This window comes from Lissotriton helveticus, chromosome 7 (genome assembly GCF_964261635.1).
Source record: "Lissotriton helveticus chromosome 7, aLisHel1.1, whole genome shotgun sequence".
NCBI classification, from domain to species: Eukaryota; Metazoa; Chordata; class Amphibia; order Caudata; family Salamandridae; genus Lissotriton; species Lissotriton helveticus.
Window position 1 is genome coordinate 1,588,325,657 of NC_136068.1, and position 20,425 is coordinate 1,588,346,081.

Consider the following 20,425-nt stretch of genomic DNA (forward strand, 5'->3'; position numbering starts at 1 on the left):
AAAATGCTTAACACTTTTTATTATAACTTTTCAACATAATGCACAGCAGCGACAGTGCTCCACAACATAGCCAAAAGTTCTAGCTAAACACATAAGGTCCCAAAGGCGAGACCTATTGGCTATGCCAATGCTTGTTATATATGGCTGTCACCCAAAGCGCAGGTAATGGTTGTGTAAAGGTGTACCTTGTTTATAGGTTGACTGAGTGCAACTGAGATGGGGAGACTTGGATGCGCACACGCCTTCTGCACTGGTGGCTGCAGGTATGCCAGAGTGTGGCAACCACCAGGTAACCTACAATGCCAATGAGCAGTTACAATAGAAGAGAGCGGCTGTTCTCAGGGCAACTACTGATGAGTGTCACTCTGGGTTTCTGTTCTTTCAGGCACATGCATCAACCTGTTTTGCAAGCGCAAATTGTGCAATTCGCAAAAATCTGCCGTTTGCGCCCGCAAAAAGGGCTTCTGCGATGCATCAAACTGTAAGGCTCTCGTATTGCGATTTCCTAAATTTGTATTGCATTTAAGGAATCGCAAATTAAGATTCCTTAAATGGAATGCATGAGGAAATCGCAAATAGCGATTTTGCTAATAGGTGTCGCAAATTACCATCAATTTGAACTTGATAGTAATTTGCAAAAACTTTGAAACATGCACTAAAGTGCATTTTTCAAAGTTGTAGGTTACACACACACATGCCCTTGAGGCATGTGTGTGCGCAACATGTGTGCACAGATCAATTACAGGGGTGCAACAGGGTGTCCTTTTGACACCTTTGCAACTTTGAAATTGCATGCGCAATTTGCGAGTACCTATTGGGTACTCGCAAATTGTGCATGCAATTTCCCATTCATTCCTATGGGCCTGTTGGCCTATAGGAATGAATGGGAAGGCATTCCTTAATTGCGACTCGCAATTTGCGAATCACAATTAAGGAATGTTTGGGAATCGCTAATTTTATAGCGATTCCTACATGCATTGGCTTTTACAAATCCTTAATTGCGATTCCTTAATAATCGCAATTAAGGAATCGCAAAAGCCTACATTAATGCACGTGCCCCCTAGTCCTCTCTTGTTTGCATTCAGTTACTTATGACTGTAGAACATTTTAAGTGCGACATGGCAGTAGCAGTGATCTGCATCTGCTGTCTCTATGCAGTGTATAGTGTTATTAGGGCACAGATTAAATGAAATATATTTAAGGGGCTAGTGCAAAATAAGGCTGGACGGGTAACTCAAGTGACTGTGGAACCTGCTGCAGGTGCGCCAGTCCTATATGCTGATTCATGGAAAGCATGAGATCCTGGCAGAGTCTAAGTTACATTAGTGATCGGAAAGGTATCGAATGGTCCAGGTCAGCTCAGGGATGTGCATTTTCCTCTTTGTCGTAAACCTGTGTTTTTCAGTGTCAAAAACACCTGATTGTGGCCTGCTCTCCGTAAGAGTGAAGTGCCTGCTATAGAATAACTTCAGAAGTTTGACAAACTTAGATGTTTCTTTTCTGACAGTACGTGCAATTATGCTAATTTACCACCATTGAGGCGGGAAAGTTACCTCTGGCCTAAAGCAATGTGTATCAATCACATACGGGCTAGGCACCTAGGTCAAAATTGGTTCTTAGGTTGTGATGAAAAAACGAGGTCAGTTGGGAATGGTTATATGTTTTTGTCTAGCATCTCAGTAATGTTTTGTGAAACTATAAGGTCACTGCACACCCTTCCATAAAGAGAGGTCATTTTTTTTCAAGGCAAACTTAAGTATATTTCCAGGGAGCAGGATTGAGTGAAGACTGTGCCATCCAGCGACCCCCTTGCCAGAGACACTGAGTGGGAAGACGTGCTCTCACCACGCGTGTTCTCGTAGCCATGTTTACAGGTACAAATGGGACATGAACTTCCAATTAGAAGAGCAGGAGAGTGAATCCTTTGTGACACTTGCTGCCTCATGTGGGAGAGTGGCCCAAATTAGAAAATCTTAAACTCGCATGCAACAAGTTAGTAGATTTTTCCTGTTACTGCCAAACTTAGGAAGAATTAAGTGAACATTCTCTGTCGTACAAATGACCCCTTACCAGCTCGCCTCGTAGAACTAACGATAGCTTCCAAAGTCAGGATGCCTGCCGAACTTACTTTGGCATCAGCAGTGCTGGGCCCTATGTGTTACTGCGGAGTCTTTGGATTGGTCCTATTGTTGAACACCAAATGGCTAGAAGCCAGCAAGAACAATGATAGGTGATTTACAGATGTTCAGTCAGCTACTGACGGATTAGAGCACCACTGTGCACATCACACCAGAACACTTCTTACCTAGATGAAACTGTAATTTAGCATCCTTCCACCCAAGCACACCCCATAATGCACCATCCTTGACGTCCGCTGATGAGCTTTAGTGTTTAATCAAGAGTGTGAAGCGCTGTATAAATGCAACTACAATACAATAACGAAACATTGGTGCATTTCAAAGCAGACGTTATATTAAATATAGGCAGGACACGATTATACGTCTAGTTCTTGCAGGAGAGTTCTGTAGAATGTTTTATGGTATCTGTGTTAAATGAAACACTGCATTTTCATTGCATTTTAATCATGAGAATACTCTCCAATGAAGGAGATTTCCTGAGTCCTAAAGACACTTTGGCTTAGACCTCATTAATACTCCAGTTTCATGAAGAGAAATCTTTTGTGGAAGTAACAGATTTTCTGGTGAAATTTGTCAGAAACGTGTTTTAAACACTACATATTTTATTTGGATTTCGAATAAAGAACCCACTTCCTAGTGGGATTTATTCTGAAGAGCAGCCCCTCGTGCTCCCTGAACGCGTTATTTTTTGGGGCGGTAACGTTTTCTGGTTGCAATTAGTTTCCCTAGTTCGAGTGTGAAGGAGAGTGGATTAAAGACAACCTTAGTGTGCGGTGCGCTCGTTTCACTGTGGGCTCGTACCTCATACAGTGTCCTCCAGGTTCCTGCATCAGCAGTATTCAAGCTTTGGTCTGGGACAGCATTTCCAGGAGTTCATAAATCTACATGGAGAACCTCTGCATGATGCGTGGAAATAAACTATGTTTTCAAGGTTGCTAAGTTGTAAAATAAATCACGGAGGGAAAATCAAGGATGTAAGTAACACTAATATGTCAAAAGATTGGTAGGCAAAACACTGGCTGGTAGTGACATTTGAATGATGGAGAGTCTTACACCTAGCTAAGATGGCTGTCTTTTACATTCTGGTTTAAAGTGAATTGCTGTGCTGTCAGTTCTTGAAATGGAATAGAAGTACAGGTACCTCTGGTCATTAGAGAAGCTGTTTTCTGCTAGGAAGTGCTGGTACTCTGCCCATTTAAAGCGCTGTGCACCGCCTCTTTTGTGAATAAGAGAGTTAATGTGCCATGCTTACACTGCTATGCTTTGTAACATGATGCATAGAAAGGGACAAACACATTTCTGTGTGCAGAACACTTGATGTAGAATGTCACCTTCTGCCAGATGCCCTATTCCTTTAGCGCAAATACAGTATTTTTCGGACAGTGCTAGCACACTAAAAGTAATCAATGAAGAGATGTCTATAATCGTGTCACATGTTACACACATTTAGCATGTCACACACATGTGAAAAGCATGTAGAGGCTGGCATGCGCGTGTACACTCTTAAAGCAAGGAGTAAACAAGTAGGTACAAGCAGGACCCTACCTCTCCCCCATCATTACATTTTGTGACTGATTCTCAAAAGCCTAAATAGTTTGGACTCCTGCTTGAGCTGCTGCGTCTATTACATTAATTTATTGGGTTTTCCATAGTGTTGATTATCACTTTTGGTTAGGGTGCTAAAACGCTTTACAGGTACTTAGTATTTAAATCAATTTCTGGGGGCAACTAACAAAACACTGCAGTTGTGTTTGTAGCAATTAGAATCGTAGTCCTAATTTGGACATAGCTTCTAGGTGTCGCTCCAGTCACACACTTAACTAGTGATCATAATTTGGGCTACCTTTTATGAGACAACAACCCTTCTCCATTGAACTGACGGAGTGGAGATTTATTGCGGTAACACAAAGATAAAACTGCTTGACATACCACAGGGCAGATATCAACAGGACAAACCCAGCTGTCACTTGCATATGAGAATTGCAGACACAAACGCATTGCTAAAGAAGAGAGCTGCGGAGTTTGCAGACAGGTTGCAGCTTAAGTCCTACGGGACTTGCAATCTCTTCGGGCTGCTTACTGCTGCCTTTGGTAGCCATCACGAAAGGGTTGAGCCAAGTAGAGCTGCAGAGAGAGAAAGAGTGACCTGCCAGGGCTCCCAACTGAGGCAGACAACTCCTAGGCAACACTGGCCACAGGAGCAGGAAGCGGAAATGTAAGCCGAAGCCTCAAACAGCCTGTGATGCTAATCACCATTGGCTCCACTTGGAGGACACGTCCACTGCTGAAGCAACTGAAAAAGGACACTGTCATTTACGGCATTCTTAGCAATATGCAAACGGAGAGAAAAGTAAACGGGCACCCTCTGAATACACCATCTGACATTTGATCTTGGTCTTTGAATGCTCAGCAAATGTGATGAGATAACAAAATTGACAGGCCGGTTTACAAAAACGGAGATGAGCTGAGAGCTGGTGAAAACAGGACCAATCATGTCAAATGCTTTTCAAAAAAGAAAAAAGTAGCTCTTAACAGATGCTAAAATAGTGACCAGTGTATTGATATAGTGCTTGGTCCCTGCTCTTAGGGACTGCTAAACACAGGAAGAGGCATGACCAATGCATGACATGGATACATTGGGACAAAGAATAGAACAGACAATGGAGCCAGCAAATTGGAAGCCTATTGGGGGGGTGAAGCCCACAAAGTATATACAACATGTCTTGAAGAGAGAGCGCAAGCGGTGTCTAGCCGAGACTTAAAAAGCACTTAAAAGTTCTCTAAAGTATTTCAGCGCTTTATAAGTGAACCAGTTATATTGCATAGACACTATTTTATGGCACTGGGGAGATCACATGATGTGGGAATGATCCCAGGATGTTGAGCTTACGGAGAGACTCGAAGCCTGTTCCCCATGCCTGCAGTTTTTCAGTTATTTCTCATCTTTGTACAAAAAATATTGACAATATATTTTGCATAGGCGAAAGCTTATGGCTTTTCTAATGCTTGTTCTTTACTATTGCATATAATACGATCTTGAAGTACATACCTTCATGATGTGCGCTATAGAAAAACTTCTCCAACATTTGATGTTACTAAAATGTCCATGTAGAATAGTAACCCTTGCCATCCAAAGGGTGAACATAACTGACTTTCCTCTTAGTTCACTATTGGCATTGTATTGTAATTGTATTTATAAAGTGCTTACTACCCCTGACGAGGCATCTGAGCGATTTTTCGGCGAGTAGCACACCACTCCGGAAACCAAAAGGATTAGTGGTGAATTAGTATAGGGAGATATGAAATTAATTTGAGCAGTGAACATGTGAGTTTGTTTGGATTGAAAAGGATAGTGGAGGGACAGAAGAGAGAAGTGTCTAGATAGTTGTGTTTTTTTAGAGCTCGAGCAGTAGGAGGAGGCTTGGGATGAGTAAAGGGGAGGTGGGGGGAGAGTCAGATGGAAGGGTTTTGAAAGGCTTGTTTGGGAGGTCTGAATAGTAAAAGAGGTATGAGATGATGCGAAGAGGGATAGAGGGGTAGAGGAGGAGAGGAGGGAAGAGTCTAGACAGGGTTATTTTGGAGATCAGAGTAGTAGAATGGGATTTGGGATGAGTCCGAGTGGAGGTAGAGCATATGTAGAGAGGTATAAGGTGAGATATATGTAGATTTAAGTTGTATTTAAACTCCATCTTTCAAGTGTTGGTGTACTTTGTTAATTTGTTTTTTTAATTTAAAAAAAATTGTAATTCAATAGTGAAGCAATTGTAGATAGCTATGATAAAAGATTAACTTATTTATGCAGTCATCTATATACATGTTAAACATAGAATAATACAACCATAAGTAATACATGCATTTGTTAAGCAGAACTAAGGAATATCTATATATTTATTAATGTAAGTATTATACATGTTTATACAAAGCAAAACATATATGTAGGTACACATCTATAGTCCAAATAAATGCTTTTATACAGAGGGATGTGGTGTATATTTGTTTGAGTAAGATGGTTATGTGGGGAAGCCCCAACTCTTAAGTAGTCTTCTGAAGATCTTTGGTTTGGGGGTAAAGAGTTCCATAATTAGGCTGCTTGAAAAGAGAAGGATGTGCCAGCTATGGTTTTTTTTCTCGTATGGTGGGATTTTGAGACAAGGTACCAATCTAGAGCAGAGGTTCCTTTGCTGAATGTATTTGGTGATTTTATTCCTGATGAGCAGTCCTGTTACATGTATTGCCTTTTGGGTGATGCAAAGCCGCTTAAATGTGGATCTCCAGGCAACTGGTAAAAGTAAAGTAAAGTCCACATTTGTAAAGCGCACAATCACCCGTAAGGGTCTCTAGGCGCTGGGGGGCCGTCGGGAAGATTAAGCGAGCTATTGCCCAGAGTCACATGGTGCTGGGCTTACCTGCCGCCGGAGCCGGGGATCGAACCGTGGTCCCCAGATTCCAGCGTCAGTCGCCCTGGCCGCGGCGCCACACCTCTTCCCTCAATGTAAGGCCTTTAAGGCAGGGTAGATGTGGGCCTGTGGCTTTATATGTAAGAGTAGTCTAACAGCAGAGTTCTGAATCTGTTGAAGTCTTTTCATAATTAGTAAAGATGATCCGTGGTAGAGGTTATTGGCGCAATCGAGTTTAGACAGAACAAAAGGGATAGTAGCCTGGACCTTGGGTGGTAATCCCAGGTAGTGGAAGATGCGTTGCAGAGTTTCTATTGTAATGAATCTTGATCTTGCGATTTTGTCCACTTGGGCATTCGTTGGTAGCTTGGAGTCCATGGTAATTCCGAGGTTTCTTACTTCCTTTGATACTTTAGGTGATGTTCCCAGATCATCAGTCCAGGCACCGAGTGGGTCATAATTTTTCCAATCGCCACATGTGAGTATTTCTGTTTTGGAAGCATTCAGTTTGAGATGGCTCCATGTCATCTACTGATCAACGGTTCTGAGACAGCTGACAATTTGTGAGTTTCCAATTTCTTTAGGGCTTTCCAGTTTAAGGAGTATTTGTGTGCCATCTGTGTAGTTATAGCATGTGAGGTAAAATTAATTAATCAGTGCCGGTAATTATTTCATGTAAATGTTGAAAAGCATGGGTGAGTCTTGAGGGACCCCTGCTTTTGTGAAGTACGGTTTGGATGAGAAAGGGGAGGGTATGAATGCAGGAGTTCTGTTTTGAAGGTAGGATGTGATCCAGTCGAGAGTCATACCCTCTTTGCCTGCTTCGTAGAGCCTTTGTATTAGAGTGTCATGGTCAACCTTCTCAAAGGCAGCTGAGAGGTCCAAGAGTAGTAGTGCAGCAACCCTGTTCCAGTCAAATGTTTTCTTATGGTCATCCCAGATGGCAATGAGGGCAGATTCTTTGCCTCTTACTGGACGAAATCCTGTTTGGAAATCTGAAAGTATGAAATAGTCTTAAATGAATTGTGACATATGGGCGAATGCTGCTGTATCAGTTTTTCCAGGACAGGTCCATTTGTAATTAGTCTGTAGTTTTCTGGGTTAAGCGTGTCCAGGTTTGTTTTCTTTAGTAATGGGCGTATGTATGACTTTTTTAGATCTTCTGGAACTGTTCCCGTAGTTAAGGAATTTTTTTTTTTTTTTTTAAAGACCTTTATTGAAGAAAAAAGGGCGAGTACAGTGCAACAAAGAGCCCGAGGGCTCACACATACGATACATTGCAACATTGTATAGGCACAAGGATATGGTACAGTAGGACCGAGGTCTAATTTTAACGATTTTCCTATAGGAGAGACACAAACAGGATATCGTAGCACAACAATCGATACTGGTGTAGGACATGCAGGATATCCCAACATACGACGGATGAAAACAACCAGAGTCGCTGCACGGCACCCGGAAGAGAACGTCTAAGCCCCAAGGAAAAAGGGAAGAAGATAAAGAGAGGGAAAAAGAAAAAGGAAAAAGAATAGAAGGCCCATAGAACAAAAAGAAAAACAAAAGAAAGTAACCCCGCCCCCCGGTTACCCCCCACCCTGCACCCCTGCAGCTGGCTACGGCCTGACCCCCCCTAGCAGTGTGCCTGTCGCCCAATAAAAGGAGTCCCGAAATATAGAGAGAAAAGAAAAAGATAAAAAACCCTAACCTAAAATACTCATGAAAGAGAGAAATGCGAGGAGGAGCCCGCTATCTATCTCCCGGCTCCGCTATCTAGTGAGAATAGTAACCACATAAAGCTTAAAGCCCGATATTAAGAACACACCCGACAAGCAGAGGACGCCGGAAGCACAGCAGCAGCGCGCAGTATAAAGAAGGCAACAACCTCCAACCCAGCCATCCAAGACATCCATAAGGAATCCCAAAATCACGAATAACAAACGGAAGCCCCCGTGACAGTTCCTTAGCATCATCAGTACATGTCCCGGTCATTCAAAGAAAATTAACCCTCCAACTGCCCCACCCGCAAGAGCAGCGCCATAACAGGAGTCAATAGTTCGATAGCAAAAAGGAGTCCAAAAAGCACGGAATAGGGCACCATGATAACACCAGTAAAACAGAATAACAGCAGCTTTTCCCCCATCCGCCAAAATCAGCAACAAAAAATCCGCCAGGACGATAATAGAAGTGTCTATCCTTGTCCCGTTTTTTCCTTACCACCACAGATCAGCGGAGGCGATACCGGCACAGAACACAGTCCAGGGACATATCGGCGGTGCGGGCAACTAGATGTATCCAAAGCAGAGAAAACCAGGAGTCTCACAAAGGGTGCAGCGTACGCCAACTCAGAACCATAGAGCACAGCCAGGACAGGGAAGGAGACAGGTGCGATCATCACCACTCGGGGCGAGGCTCGAAGATCCGTGAACATGGCGAGGAGGGAAGGTGCACGTCGTGGCGGAAGCCCCGGAGGGGCAGACAAATCCGGGAGCCGACCTCCCGCAGGCAATGGCAAAGGCTGGCCGAGGGTCACGAGGGCGCCATAGTCCCCAATGGCCGCCATCTTAGCACAGGCGGAGGTAGAACAAAGAGTGGTGCCGGAACCCCGCGAGTCAGCCATCTTAGGACAGGGCGATACACAAAGCAAGCTCTCCAACTTATCCAGCAGGGCGCAGCCAGAACGTAGTGCCATAGCGCGGAAGGAAAGAACCGCCTCCAGGATAGCACCATAGCCATAAGTGGTAGCACAGTGTACGTTAAACATGTCCTCTCACACAATGTGCTCAGAGACACAAATCACAGGATACAGCGAAATATGCCCACCATAGCGTCAGACAAAGAAGTCTCGGATCGGAGCAGGCTGCGCACCATAGAATAAAACCATGTCGTGCTGCGAGGAACAGATGTTGTAATCTGGGTGCGGACAAAGGCACAGTACATCCAATATAGCGTCCCGCTTAGTTCCGGGTACCTGGCCAGGCCAAGAGCCCACCACCATTAGTGGGACGAGGTGCAGGCAAAAGACCAAATAAATGGCAGCACACTTGCCCGTAACGGCACAATTCCAGCCAGGTAAGCTAGTCCCAGCGTCAGCAACGCAGCGGGACCGAAGTGTCGAGTCCGCCGCCCCTCGGTAACCACCGATCGAGACCTCGCAGTCACAATGCCCGGGAAAACGTGTCCGACGGCCGGCCTCAATAGTCACGCGAGGCCCCGGTCACCATGCCGATGCAGGCCGCCAGCTGCGTCCAAGCGTTTCCTCCACATGCCGGGGAGCAATTACGTCAGGATTTCAAAGCGGGTCGCCGGTGTGCGTCCGCATCCGGAATCAGCCATCCCAAGTCAGGATATCTGGCAGGAGAGGCTCGACAGCGGAGACGGTCCCCGGAGCCGAGGGTCTACACGTCTGACCCGCGCGCCATCTTGGCTCCTCCTCAGTTAAGGAATTGTTGATGATTCTTCTTACTTGTGTGGCAGCAGAGGCAGTTAGAAGAATTGAACTACGTGCTTTAACCAGGTAAATACATGTATTGTGTTAAATTTGATGGAAGAAATCGAGAGGTTGGGTTAGTGTACTCTTGGTGGTCTTTTTGGAAAAGGGCCAGTCCTGGTGGTTTTTCTTTGTTTTGAAAAGGAGTCCAACATATCAGCTTTGGTCGTGTAATGATTTTCCAGTTTGTCTGTGAATTCTTGAGCAAAAAGATGAGCTCAATATAGGTAATTTGGTTTACAAAATTCATTGAGAATTGTATAGAATTCTTTATTTGCACATTTAGCATTTTGAATTCTGTCCGAATAGTATTTTTTTGTAGCTTTTTTGATTGCGGATTTGTGTAATCTGTTAAGTTTCTGTAGGTGAAGTTTGTCTTGATTGGTTTTTGTTTTGAGCCAGGTACGTTGTAGCTTTCTAATTTGCTATTTTATCTTTTGTCTCTGTATTTCACCAAGGTGCCTGTTTTCCTTTGTTCTGTTGTGGTGGTGTTAGTGGTATTAGGATATCAAATGTTTCCTGTAGCCACTCTTAGTTTTTGACTGAATTATTGTCTAGATCTCTACTGGATGTTAGTTGTGTTTCTAAGTGTTTAAAATGTAAGTTTGTTCCACGGTCGATAGGTGGATGCATGTAAGGTTGTTTTAGGTGTGTTGGTTTCTGTTTTATGTTGGAAAGCAAGCAAATGGTGATTTAACCATGTGAATGGAGTCATCGTTTGAAATGTAACTAGTTCTGTATTTGCAAAAAATTACATCTAGGATGTGTCCTGCGATGTGTATGGATTTGTAGATGATCTGATGTAGGTTCAGTGCGTCTAGGCCAGTGATGAATGTTTTTGGATGGAGCATTTTGGATTTATCAAACCAAAATATTTAGGTCACCCAGAATGCATAGGTTGGAATGTAGTGTTATCAGGTTTGAAACTGTGTCTAGAAGTGTTTCTGGGAATATTGCTTTGCTTGGTGGAGGTCCGTAAAAGAGCAGGAAGAAAATGGTGCAGGGTTGCATCTGGTGAAGAGGGCCTCACAACCTTGTATGGAGATGTCGTCAGCTTAAGTGATATTAAATGTTTGCTTTATTACAACAGCTAGGCCACCTCCTCTTTTGCCTATACTATTTTGCGTGATACTTTGACAGCCTAGATGAACGGCTTCATGCAACACTGGAGCCATGTCATCTCCCACGCATAATTCAGTTATGAAGAGTAAGTCAGGTTGTGTGTCCATGAGAAGGTCGTAGATGTGATGCTTTTTTTTTTTTAGAGCGACCAAGCATTTATTAGTAGGCAGTTTAGAGGATGTGCTTTGGTGATGGTGTGTCTTTGTTTTGCTGAAGAGTGAGCAGTATTTTGTGGGCTTGTTGTAGGTGTGTCCTTAGTGCTGGTATTAGCCGTATGAGGATAGCAATAGTGTAGCTGTATCATGTTCCTTGTCCAGGAGTCTAAGAAGGCATTTTGATGGGTCTGCGTGTGTAGGGTAGTGGAGATGGTGGTTGAGAGTGAGTTGATGAGCTGTGTTTTTGTAGAGTACCCTTGTGCAGTAGATGTGGAGATGCGAAGTTGTGAAGAGTGGCATTATTATTTTGTTTGCGTCTGTTTAGGGTAGAAGGTGTACGAGTTAAGGGTGGTGGTGCAGCATGTTGGTCATGTTGTAAGGTTCTAAATTGTCCAGTGGATGAGAGGCGGTGAAGTGATGCTGTATATGTGAGGTGTGGGGGAAGAGAGAAAGCTTGGCAGTGGAGTTAGTTTCGGGTGAGTATTATTTGTGTATTCGGGAAGGTGGGAGTGGGTGTATGTTTCTAGTTTATTACGGAAAGTATAAGAGGTGTGTGAAATGTTGTTGTGCTGGTGTGTGAGTTATGTTTCGTTTTTTGAGGACTAGTGAGAGGAGTTGATGTATTTGTTTTCTGAGAAGAAATTGTATGTAAATTATTGTCGGTGAGTGGAAGCTGCAAGGTAACAGGTGATGAAGGGTTTTGGAAAAGTATATGTGATGTGCGAGAGGGGATGAACAAGAGCTAAGAGTGTTTGTGTTACATTTGATTGCTAAAAGAGGTAATATATTGGTGCATCAGAGTGTAAAAGTTGTGTGGTTGCGCTTTTGTGGTAAAAAGAGGTGGAGGGTGTTGGTGCATGAAAAGATCAAAGGCTGAGTATAGGTTTGTTGGTGACAGAAAAGAGTCTTTTAGAGTAATTATATCAGGGAGAGTGTCTGGATGGGATATGGTTGTGTGGTGTGGATTTGGGTTGTTTTTGTGATGTTGATTGGTTAGTTGTATTGGATAGAGTGGTGTTTTGTGAGCGAGTGAAGGTGCAAGTGTGTTGTAGTTGGGGCATAAGGGTGTAAAGGTGTGGTTTGTGGGGTTTTGAAGTGGATGCTGAGACATTGAAATGAATGTAGGGTTAGTATGTTGTAAATGAGTATAGTACATTTGCTAGGAGTGTGTTAATCTTGAAGTGGATTTGGTAGGGTGGGTGTTGGTGAATGGGAAAATGGGCAGCATTTCTCGCCCTAGGTCTGACCTGTCCGGAACAGGCTTCTGCCTTTGTCCTCTCTGCCTTTGTCCTCTCTGCCTTTGTCCTCTCTGCCTTTGTCCTCTCTGACTTTGTCCTCTCTGACTTTGTCCTCTCTGACTTTGTCCTCTCTGACTTTGTCCTCTCTGACTTTGTCCTCTCTGACTTTGTCCTCTCTGACTTTGTCCTCTCTGACTTTGTCCTCTCAGCCTTTGTCCTCTCTGCCTTTGTCCTCTCTGCCTTTGTCCTCTCTGACTTTGTCCTCTCTGACTTTGTCCTCTCTGACTTTGTCCTCTCTGACTTTGTCCTCTCTGACTTTGTCCTCTCTGACTTTGTCCTCTCAGCCTTTGTCCTCTCTGCCTTTGTCCTCTCTGCCTTTGTCCTCTCTGCCTTTGTCCTCTCTGACTTTGTCCTCTCTGACTTTGTCCTCTCTGACTTTGTCCTCTCTGACTTTGTCCTCTCTGACTTTGTCCTCTCTGACTTTGTCCTCTCAGCCTTTGTCCTCTCAGCCTTTGTCCTCTCAGCCTTTGTCCTCTCTGCCATTAGCCTCGACGCCCAGGCTCAGATGCCCTTAACCCTGATCTTAAATAGCCTGTGTTGTCAGGTGACCAATAGGAGACCAGACCCTTACAGCCAATCACAACCCTAGTCCTAGCAGCCAATTAGAAACGAAAGCCTAAACCTGTGGTCCAATAGAAAGCCTAGCCCCAGGAACCATTTAAAAACCCTAGACCTATCCGCCAATCAGAACACTAACCCTAAGCACTACGTCCAATAGAATCACTAACCCAGGGACCAATCAGTATTGTAGAAGATCTATCAGCCATTCGGAACACTAACCCTAAGCCCATTAGAAACACCAGATACAGCGGCCAATCAGAGCACAGAGGTAACATCCAATAGCAGCTTATGTAAGAAGGCATGTAACCTCAAGCTCAGCATGCTGGGCAGAGGGCTGGGAGCAGCTCCTCGATTAAGAATCTCCTTGGAGACAGACAGGCTCAAGCCACACTCTGCATGAAGATTTCAAAATTCATGTTTGAAAACTATTCCTTAAACTAAAAAAACATGCACTGAGTTAGTCTGGTGTACTACTAAGATGAAACAGTTCTACGTGTGAATGAAATACATTTTTTAAAAGACTTTTTCATATTTTACACATCTGTTGCAGAATGGCCTTAAAAATGAAGGTGGCGGGTGGCCCAAAAGTTAACTGTGCAGGACACCCTAGTTACTGGCTTTCTTTCACGTCGATTAACTTGTAAATAAATGCTTTCCCATTTTGAAAAGAGGGACGCATGCATAGGTCAGGAGTGCGCTTGCGGCGCCCAGACTGTTAGATCTACAGGGACGTTATAGTATAGATTATAAAGCAGCGATGGCTTCTGTGCAGCATAGCTGCAATAAAAAAAAAATACAGAAAATACTGACTGTGTCATAGAATCTTTTCTTTACTTTCAGCCGTTTGCAACTTGCCTAAAAACGTTGGCAAAGCCAATAGCGCTCCCATAGGCAAGACCAATTGGCTTAGCCAATGCCCATTATTTGTTTCGGTTTCCTCAGTTGCGCCTCCCACTCCCATTGCCCCTACCCTCACTGTTTTCACTTCTGCCTCACATGCTTCCTCAGCTGCTCCCCTATTACCCTATTCAAGGTCCTTTTAAAATAAATAAAAAAATGAGGTGGAGGGGGCAGTTTTCCCTTTTGTGTTTTTTCCTGCAGCTATGGTTTGTTTCAGGGCTGCTTTGTTTTTACAAAGCCCTTTAGCACAGGTTTGCCTCCAGTTTATTTAATGTATTACTCCAAGTGCTGTATTTCATGTTTGAACAGGTAAATAAAAAATTAAAAAATAGTGTCCTCCATTAAGTCGTCGTGCTGGGCCACCATTGCGTCATGACGCATATCTGCAGGTACACATCACCACTTTTTTTCACTTCATCAGCAGAAAACATTGGCAAAGCTAATAGGTCGAAAAGGTGAAACTTGTTGGCCTTGTCAGTGCTTATGTTTCTGGCTGATAAACATCATAGGAGCAGCAAAAGCAATGTTTTCTCTTTCAGATTCCATTCCGTAGTCCACACACTTCTGATCTTCTGTTGCTTTTGCTTTCTTTGCAGAGGGAGAGACAATGGACACCTCCTGATGACTAGCAAAATCTGGAATACAGTCTACATCTCCATCCTCGGAGAGTTACAAACATTAGTTATCCGCCTTAAAGGTGTGGCTGGAGGATCAGGTCTGCCTCAAGTTCTGGTCCCAGGATCCTCTCTGTCTGCCGCCTTGGTTGCAGGATACAGTCCGAGTACAAGACTGTGGTTCGCAAGAGCAGTCTGTATCTAAAGCCCTTGCCTGCAGAATGCAACCTGTCGCTGTTTGCTACATTTTGTAAAATAAAGTTTTTTCAAAATATCAAATGCCGATTTTCGCTTCTTACTGTATACGTAAGCTAATTATAATAATGTTCATTTAATCATCCAATTATGTAAGTTGGCCAAAAGGCCCCATATTACCTAGGACTACGCCCCATATTACCTCAAATCCACAGCTTCCATGTTTGGTATGCTCACTAAAATCAGCTAAAGCTTTTGTCAAACCTCTGGACTGCAACCCTCCAATGGGAAAAAATTGTTGTCCGTTAAACTTCATTCAAAATATTTTATTTGAATTGTTCTGGTTTCGCCTTGTGCCCACTGGTGGTTGTTCTCCCAAGACTGGCAATGTAAGTGGTAACTCGGTGGTCTCTGTTAAGTCAATAGACCCTCACACTTAAAATATAAAGTAGAATAACTGGTCCCTTCATGTACGCACAATTTTTTTTTTCTTTTCTAAAAGCCCAATAATGTACTTATTGTTGAATGTGAGCAGGGACCAGCGAACTAAGCTGCCTTCTGTGTCCTTTAAAGTTGCTTATAGACTACTTTTTGATTGCTGTTTGGTACTCTTCTCTTACTGTAAAAAGATGCAGACAGGCCACTGTTTGTAATCCCAAGCAGTGGTCTCCATAAGGCCAGTGATATTTAGATTGCATTCTGGAATGTATATGTACAGAGCTCCATGAAACATACAGGCAGACCAAATTTTACAATCTCACATAAAATAAACAGCCAAGAACAATAAACAAGATACGGACCAAACCTGAGTCAGTGACATGAGCCTTGACTGCACTGAACTTCAACTTTCACCAAATGCAAAGTCATTTTGATTCACTCTAGACACCAGCTTCACCCACAACAAACACATTTCCACAAAATAGCCTATTAGCGGTTTCTTTCAGAAAACAACTACAGAACTGCTCTTGAAGCCCTTGTACACTAGCGTCTGGATTGTGGAAATGCCCTACTCTATGGCCTCCTAGGCTCAACACTCGCGACCCTTAAGCATCCTACTTGTCACAGCACATCTCATTTTTTCCCCCTGAGTTTTTATTTAGCGCAAACTAGACCCAAAGGTATCGGGCGCTTTACATGAGCACCAGTTGTGTTACATAAGGACACATTCATATTTTTTTTTGTTAGGCACAGGGAGACTAAGTAATTTGCCCAGAATCACAGGATGTTCAGCATTGTTGCCGAGACTAACCCGGTTCCCCTGATTTGAGATCGACAGCCCTAGCCATTAGGCCAGATCCTCGCCTTTCATTTAGGGCCTTCAGCATTAAGAGTGCACCACACCCTCCTGCTGTAATTCCATTGGCTCCCCTTGCCGGCCCACGCAATCTTTAAAATCTGCTGCATCATTTATTACGCCTTCCCGACCATCACCCGCACTTATCTAGTAGACAAAGCTCACAGTCTTTGACTATAAACAACGATCTGCTGCCTTTGTGCTAAGTTCACACTATAGAAATACCCCATACATTTATACATACATTGCAAATAAACCGTACTATGTCATTTAAATGGGAGGGCCTCCGGAAAGCATGCAGGCACACCAAATTTGAGTGATGTACAGGATGTAGGTAACCACATGCTTGAGTCACGAGCGATATATGGCTGGAGGTAGACCGTGTTTGGTTAGTGCATTTTTGTAAATTCTGTAGAAGTAGAGCCACAGGCCATCTACTTACTCCTTTACGCTCTGCAGACTGCAAACACTTCCAGGGAGACTGCGTCACAACCATCAAAGCCTCCTCTCTCTTCCATATCCAGAGGCAAAGCGTTTCTGTTGGAATTTCTCATGGTCTAACCACATAAATGCTACATGCTGCTAGAGTCCCATTTGCCTTTAGAAAAGTCATAGTTCTTTTAAGTGTGTACAAGATTGTTATAGTTGGTGTATGCTGACAAGGAGGACGACCAGGTTTTTTTCCCCATTTTAAATTTTATTATTTTCAGTAGCTACAGCACTATAATAGCGATTTCTAAATCCATGTATACTTGTGCAACTTTGGCAAGGAAATATGTTTTTAGTACATTAAAATTCAAACATGAAAGGGCTTGTGGGTTTTTGGTTGCTACGGGTTTATATTCAGCAACACTACAAACACGGACTCTGCATTGCGTGCTTAAATGGTTTCAAAGTGCTGCAGAGGTGGGGTGTGCAGCGGGAGGACTTATAGATTTGTTTGACTGCTGGCTTAGAAACAAGAGCAAGCAGCTGTTCGCCCTAAGTTTGTGTTTAGTGGCTATTGCTAAAGAGCCCCGTAAAGCGACTTAGAGGATGGGGAATTAGAGGTAGGCGAGGCCGTGGCAGAACATATGGCTCCGTAGATCATGTATTCCGAAGGGTTATGTTTTTTTTTAGCTTCCCTTATTTCTCTGGTAGTCCGATCTGCTTACACAACGTATTTATCACCTCTAAAATGAAGACTGGTAACTGCGTCTGAGGGCACCACCATGGCTGCCATTTTATACGTCACTAGCCTACATCTTGGAGAAGGCGTTTACCCTTGCCTTTTAGGGACCACAAGATGGGTTCCACCGCTAGATAGATATAAAACCAACTTTGAAAATAGTCGTAGACCATCGGTTTGGCAAGACAGTAGATTGTACTCTTAACCACTAAAAAACTAATTTATTTTGGGTCGGAATTCCTTTGTACGAGGTGGTGATGACAAGGAAATGGCCAGTCCTTGATTTGATACTTCACGCTAAGCCTGGTGCATCTCATGTGATTTCCAAAATGGCCACTAACAGTTTGTGTACACATTATGACATTCTGTTCCCCCTGGAGAGGTGTGCATGCATACTCTGCAGCTATAAGTTTATCAAATGCCATTCCTCTGTAAAACGTGACCAACTTTGACTTCCTACATGATTTCATGGACAATGGGGTAATGAGGTAGTTGTGCAGGACGTATTTTATTTACCATTTAAATATTTTGAGCTCCATCTTTTATTTTCGTCCACAGAGCAGATGCAATGATCTGCTTTGGTTGCTCTAGTCTAAAGTTGGATTTGCCTAAAGCGAAATGTGAAAATCTTGAATTCTTTCCAGGCCCAGCAGCTTTGTCTAGTCACTCCGATGCTGGGACATCTCCCTGTTTCCCAACAGACCAGTGTGGCGTGCTAACCGTGCATGCAAGTGCCTTCTTGGAAGGCATCCAACATTCTGTACACACCTTAAACGTTTATGAGATACTATAACAATTTAATTAGTTCAGGCTATTGTGACATACTCCTTACTAATTAATTATGGATGTTTAAATAAATGGAAACTTTTAGTATCTGCTCCCTTTGTTGACTGGAATGCCCCTGATGAGACTGTGTTTTATTTGTGGTTTGATGTTCTTTCCTGAGGCCTGGAACCCAGATGACTTCAGCATCTCAAGGGGATTTGAACACTTAATCCAGCCTTGAACTGCTCTCTTCCTCACACTTATGAGTCTACTTTTTGAGAATTAAGAGCAGGACCGTTGACATGTTTTTGGTGGTTTCTGCGAAGCCCGCTCAAGGGTGCCATATGTAGGGTCTACCTGGTCCTGTGTTAAAGTCTAGCCGCTCACAAGTTTCTGCGGGTTAACACATTGACTCGCACTGCTCCAGTGTTTATGTTGTACATAAATTATACACCCCTCTTTCTGAGTCGTATGATTTTAACAGGTTTTGGTTTTTTTTACCCCAGAAGTTCCCCATCGGTTTCCCACCTTTTTTGTTTATAACGTATCTGTGTCTTTTTTACCCATGTCCATTTCTACACAAAAAGAAAATCCGGGCAAGATATTAATCTCACAGGACAAGAGATGCATTTAATAAGTTTCGATTTTTGGGCTGGATTCTTGGCACTGCACGCATAGATTGAGGTGTCAAACTCCCTTGTATTAGTGCTGTTTTCCCTTTGGCCAGGCCCCCTCCATTCAGAATAAGTATTTCTGGGAACGGCAGCTCTCTTGGTCATGGGTCCTGGGTCCCAGGACCCCTCGGTCCACACACAGCTATGCTTTGAATATCCTCTGCCACCTGGTGGGCCAAGGGCCCATCTCTAGCAGTCTTTAGGAAGGGACGGGGTCCGCTATGGAGAATTTTAGGCATTTCCATGTGTGGCCAGAGTGCAAGGAATGCTGAATAACCTGTGCCAAGGAGGCAAAGCCATTGTGGGAGCTATCGACCCATGAGGTCACACTGCTGGCACGGGCTGGCAGTGATCTGTTGTAATGCCAGCTCCGGGGGCAGTCCAGGTTAGGCCAGAGGTGGACATCTGGACAGTAAATCTCTGCAGGGAATCCACTAGCTGAAGTCACCAGTGGCGTCTGCTTTCCATTATAACAATCTATCAAGCACGTCGGGGCTTTTTACGATGCACACCTTTTAAAAGGGGCCAGTGGCACTCAGTGGCCGGGTGCAGAGAACCCCGACATTCAATTGCACGTTGTTGCCTCCAACTAAACTAAAGATATCTCATATGCATAGGTCTTTGAGGGGAGGGCAGAGTTCTTGTCAGCCATACGTGCACAGAACAGTCCAGGAGAATTCCGCTCATGCAAGCAGAGATCCTTCATACTACAGCTAGCTTGCTTTCTAAACATTCAAGAACGTTGAAAACCTAGTCAGTGCAACTTCTCTTTAGCTTTATTATTGCCCTTCAATTTAAACAGTATTTCGACGGTTTTCTTGGATGCTCCCTGTAATTTTACCTTTGTATGAACTCCCATGGAAATCTGTAAAGCTATTTTGTTCTCCCCCCCCCCCCCTGTAATTTTACCTTTCTATTAACTCCCATAGAAATCTGTAAAGCGAGGGGTCGCTCCGAGTCACATATCCCATAGACATGCAAAGTCCTGGGCTGAAAGACCAGCATCCCCGCCAGCACTGCAGGGGCTCGCGTTAGCTCCTGTTTTTGATCTCTCTGGTCCCCGTGTTCTGATCTGTCCGTGGGAACGAGGCCAGGCTACGAAGCGCGAGCCTCCTTCCCCCTCTTAATCTCGTTCCCTGTTTTACATTATCTCTGGCTGCTCCCAGGCCCTGCCCATGTAGACACAGCTGTACAATCCAGTTCCCTCTCTGGTCCCAGGCCCTGCCTCCGGGCAAGCAAGGCTTGTACGTGCCAAATGCTGGTGTTTGGTCCCATGCCCTGCCCTATAAGAAGTAAACAAGGTCAGGGTGAAAATTCAGGCCCTTTCTGCACTGATGCACCAGCTCTGCCTCTGTACTTACAAGGACAGGGTGCACACCCTCGGCCTCATGTTCTGGATGTATAGGGCTTTCTGTTCAAGAATCTTCCCCTATGCATGCAAGGCAAGACCACGAACACTGCTTCCTACTGCACTTCCCTACAGTGCCCTGCCTCTTCTGAACATACAAAGCCAGACTCCAAATGTAGCCCATTTCTACACCCCTACAATGCCTGCTTCCCCTGAGAACTACATAGGCTACACAACACTACTGCGGCTACAGATCCAGAACCTTTTCTTCCTGCACCCATATGTAGTGCCTGCTACCTCTATGCACTA

General features: G+C 44.0%; 1 protein-coding gene across 2 annotated transcripts in view; it reads left to right on the plus strand.

Annotated features, from left to right (window-relative positions):
- The window catches only part of RUVBL2 (RuvB like AAA ATPase 2), a 131,638-nt gene extending 116,687 nt beyond the window's left edge, over positions 1 to 14,951 (plus strand). Inside the window, exons 15-16 of one of the 2 annotated variants that reach the window (XM_078655154.1) lie at positions 6,952 to 7,013; positions 14,655 to 14,951. In XM_078655154.1, coding sequence (XP_078511280.1) covers positions 6,952 to 6,995 — 44 coding nt within the window. In that variant the 3' untranslated portion in view covers positions 6,996 to 7,013; positions 14,655 to 14,951. The remainder of the gene's footprint in view (positions 1 to 6,951; positions 7,014 to 14,654) is intronic. The other variant, XM_078655155.1, reaches the window with a different exon arrangement.
- The last annotated feature ends 5,474 nt before the right edge of the window (positions 14,952 to 20,425 follow it).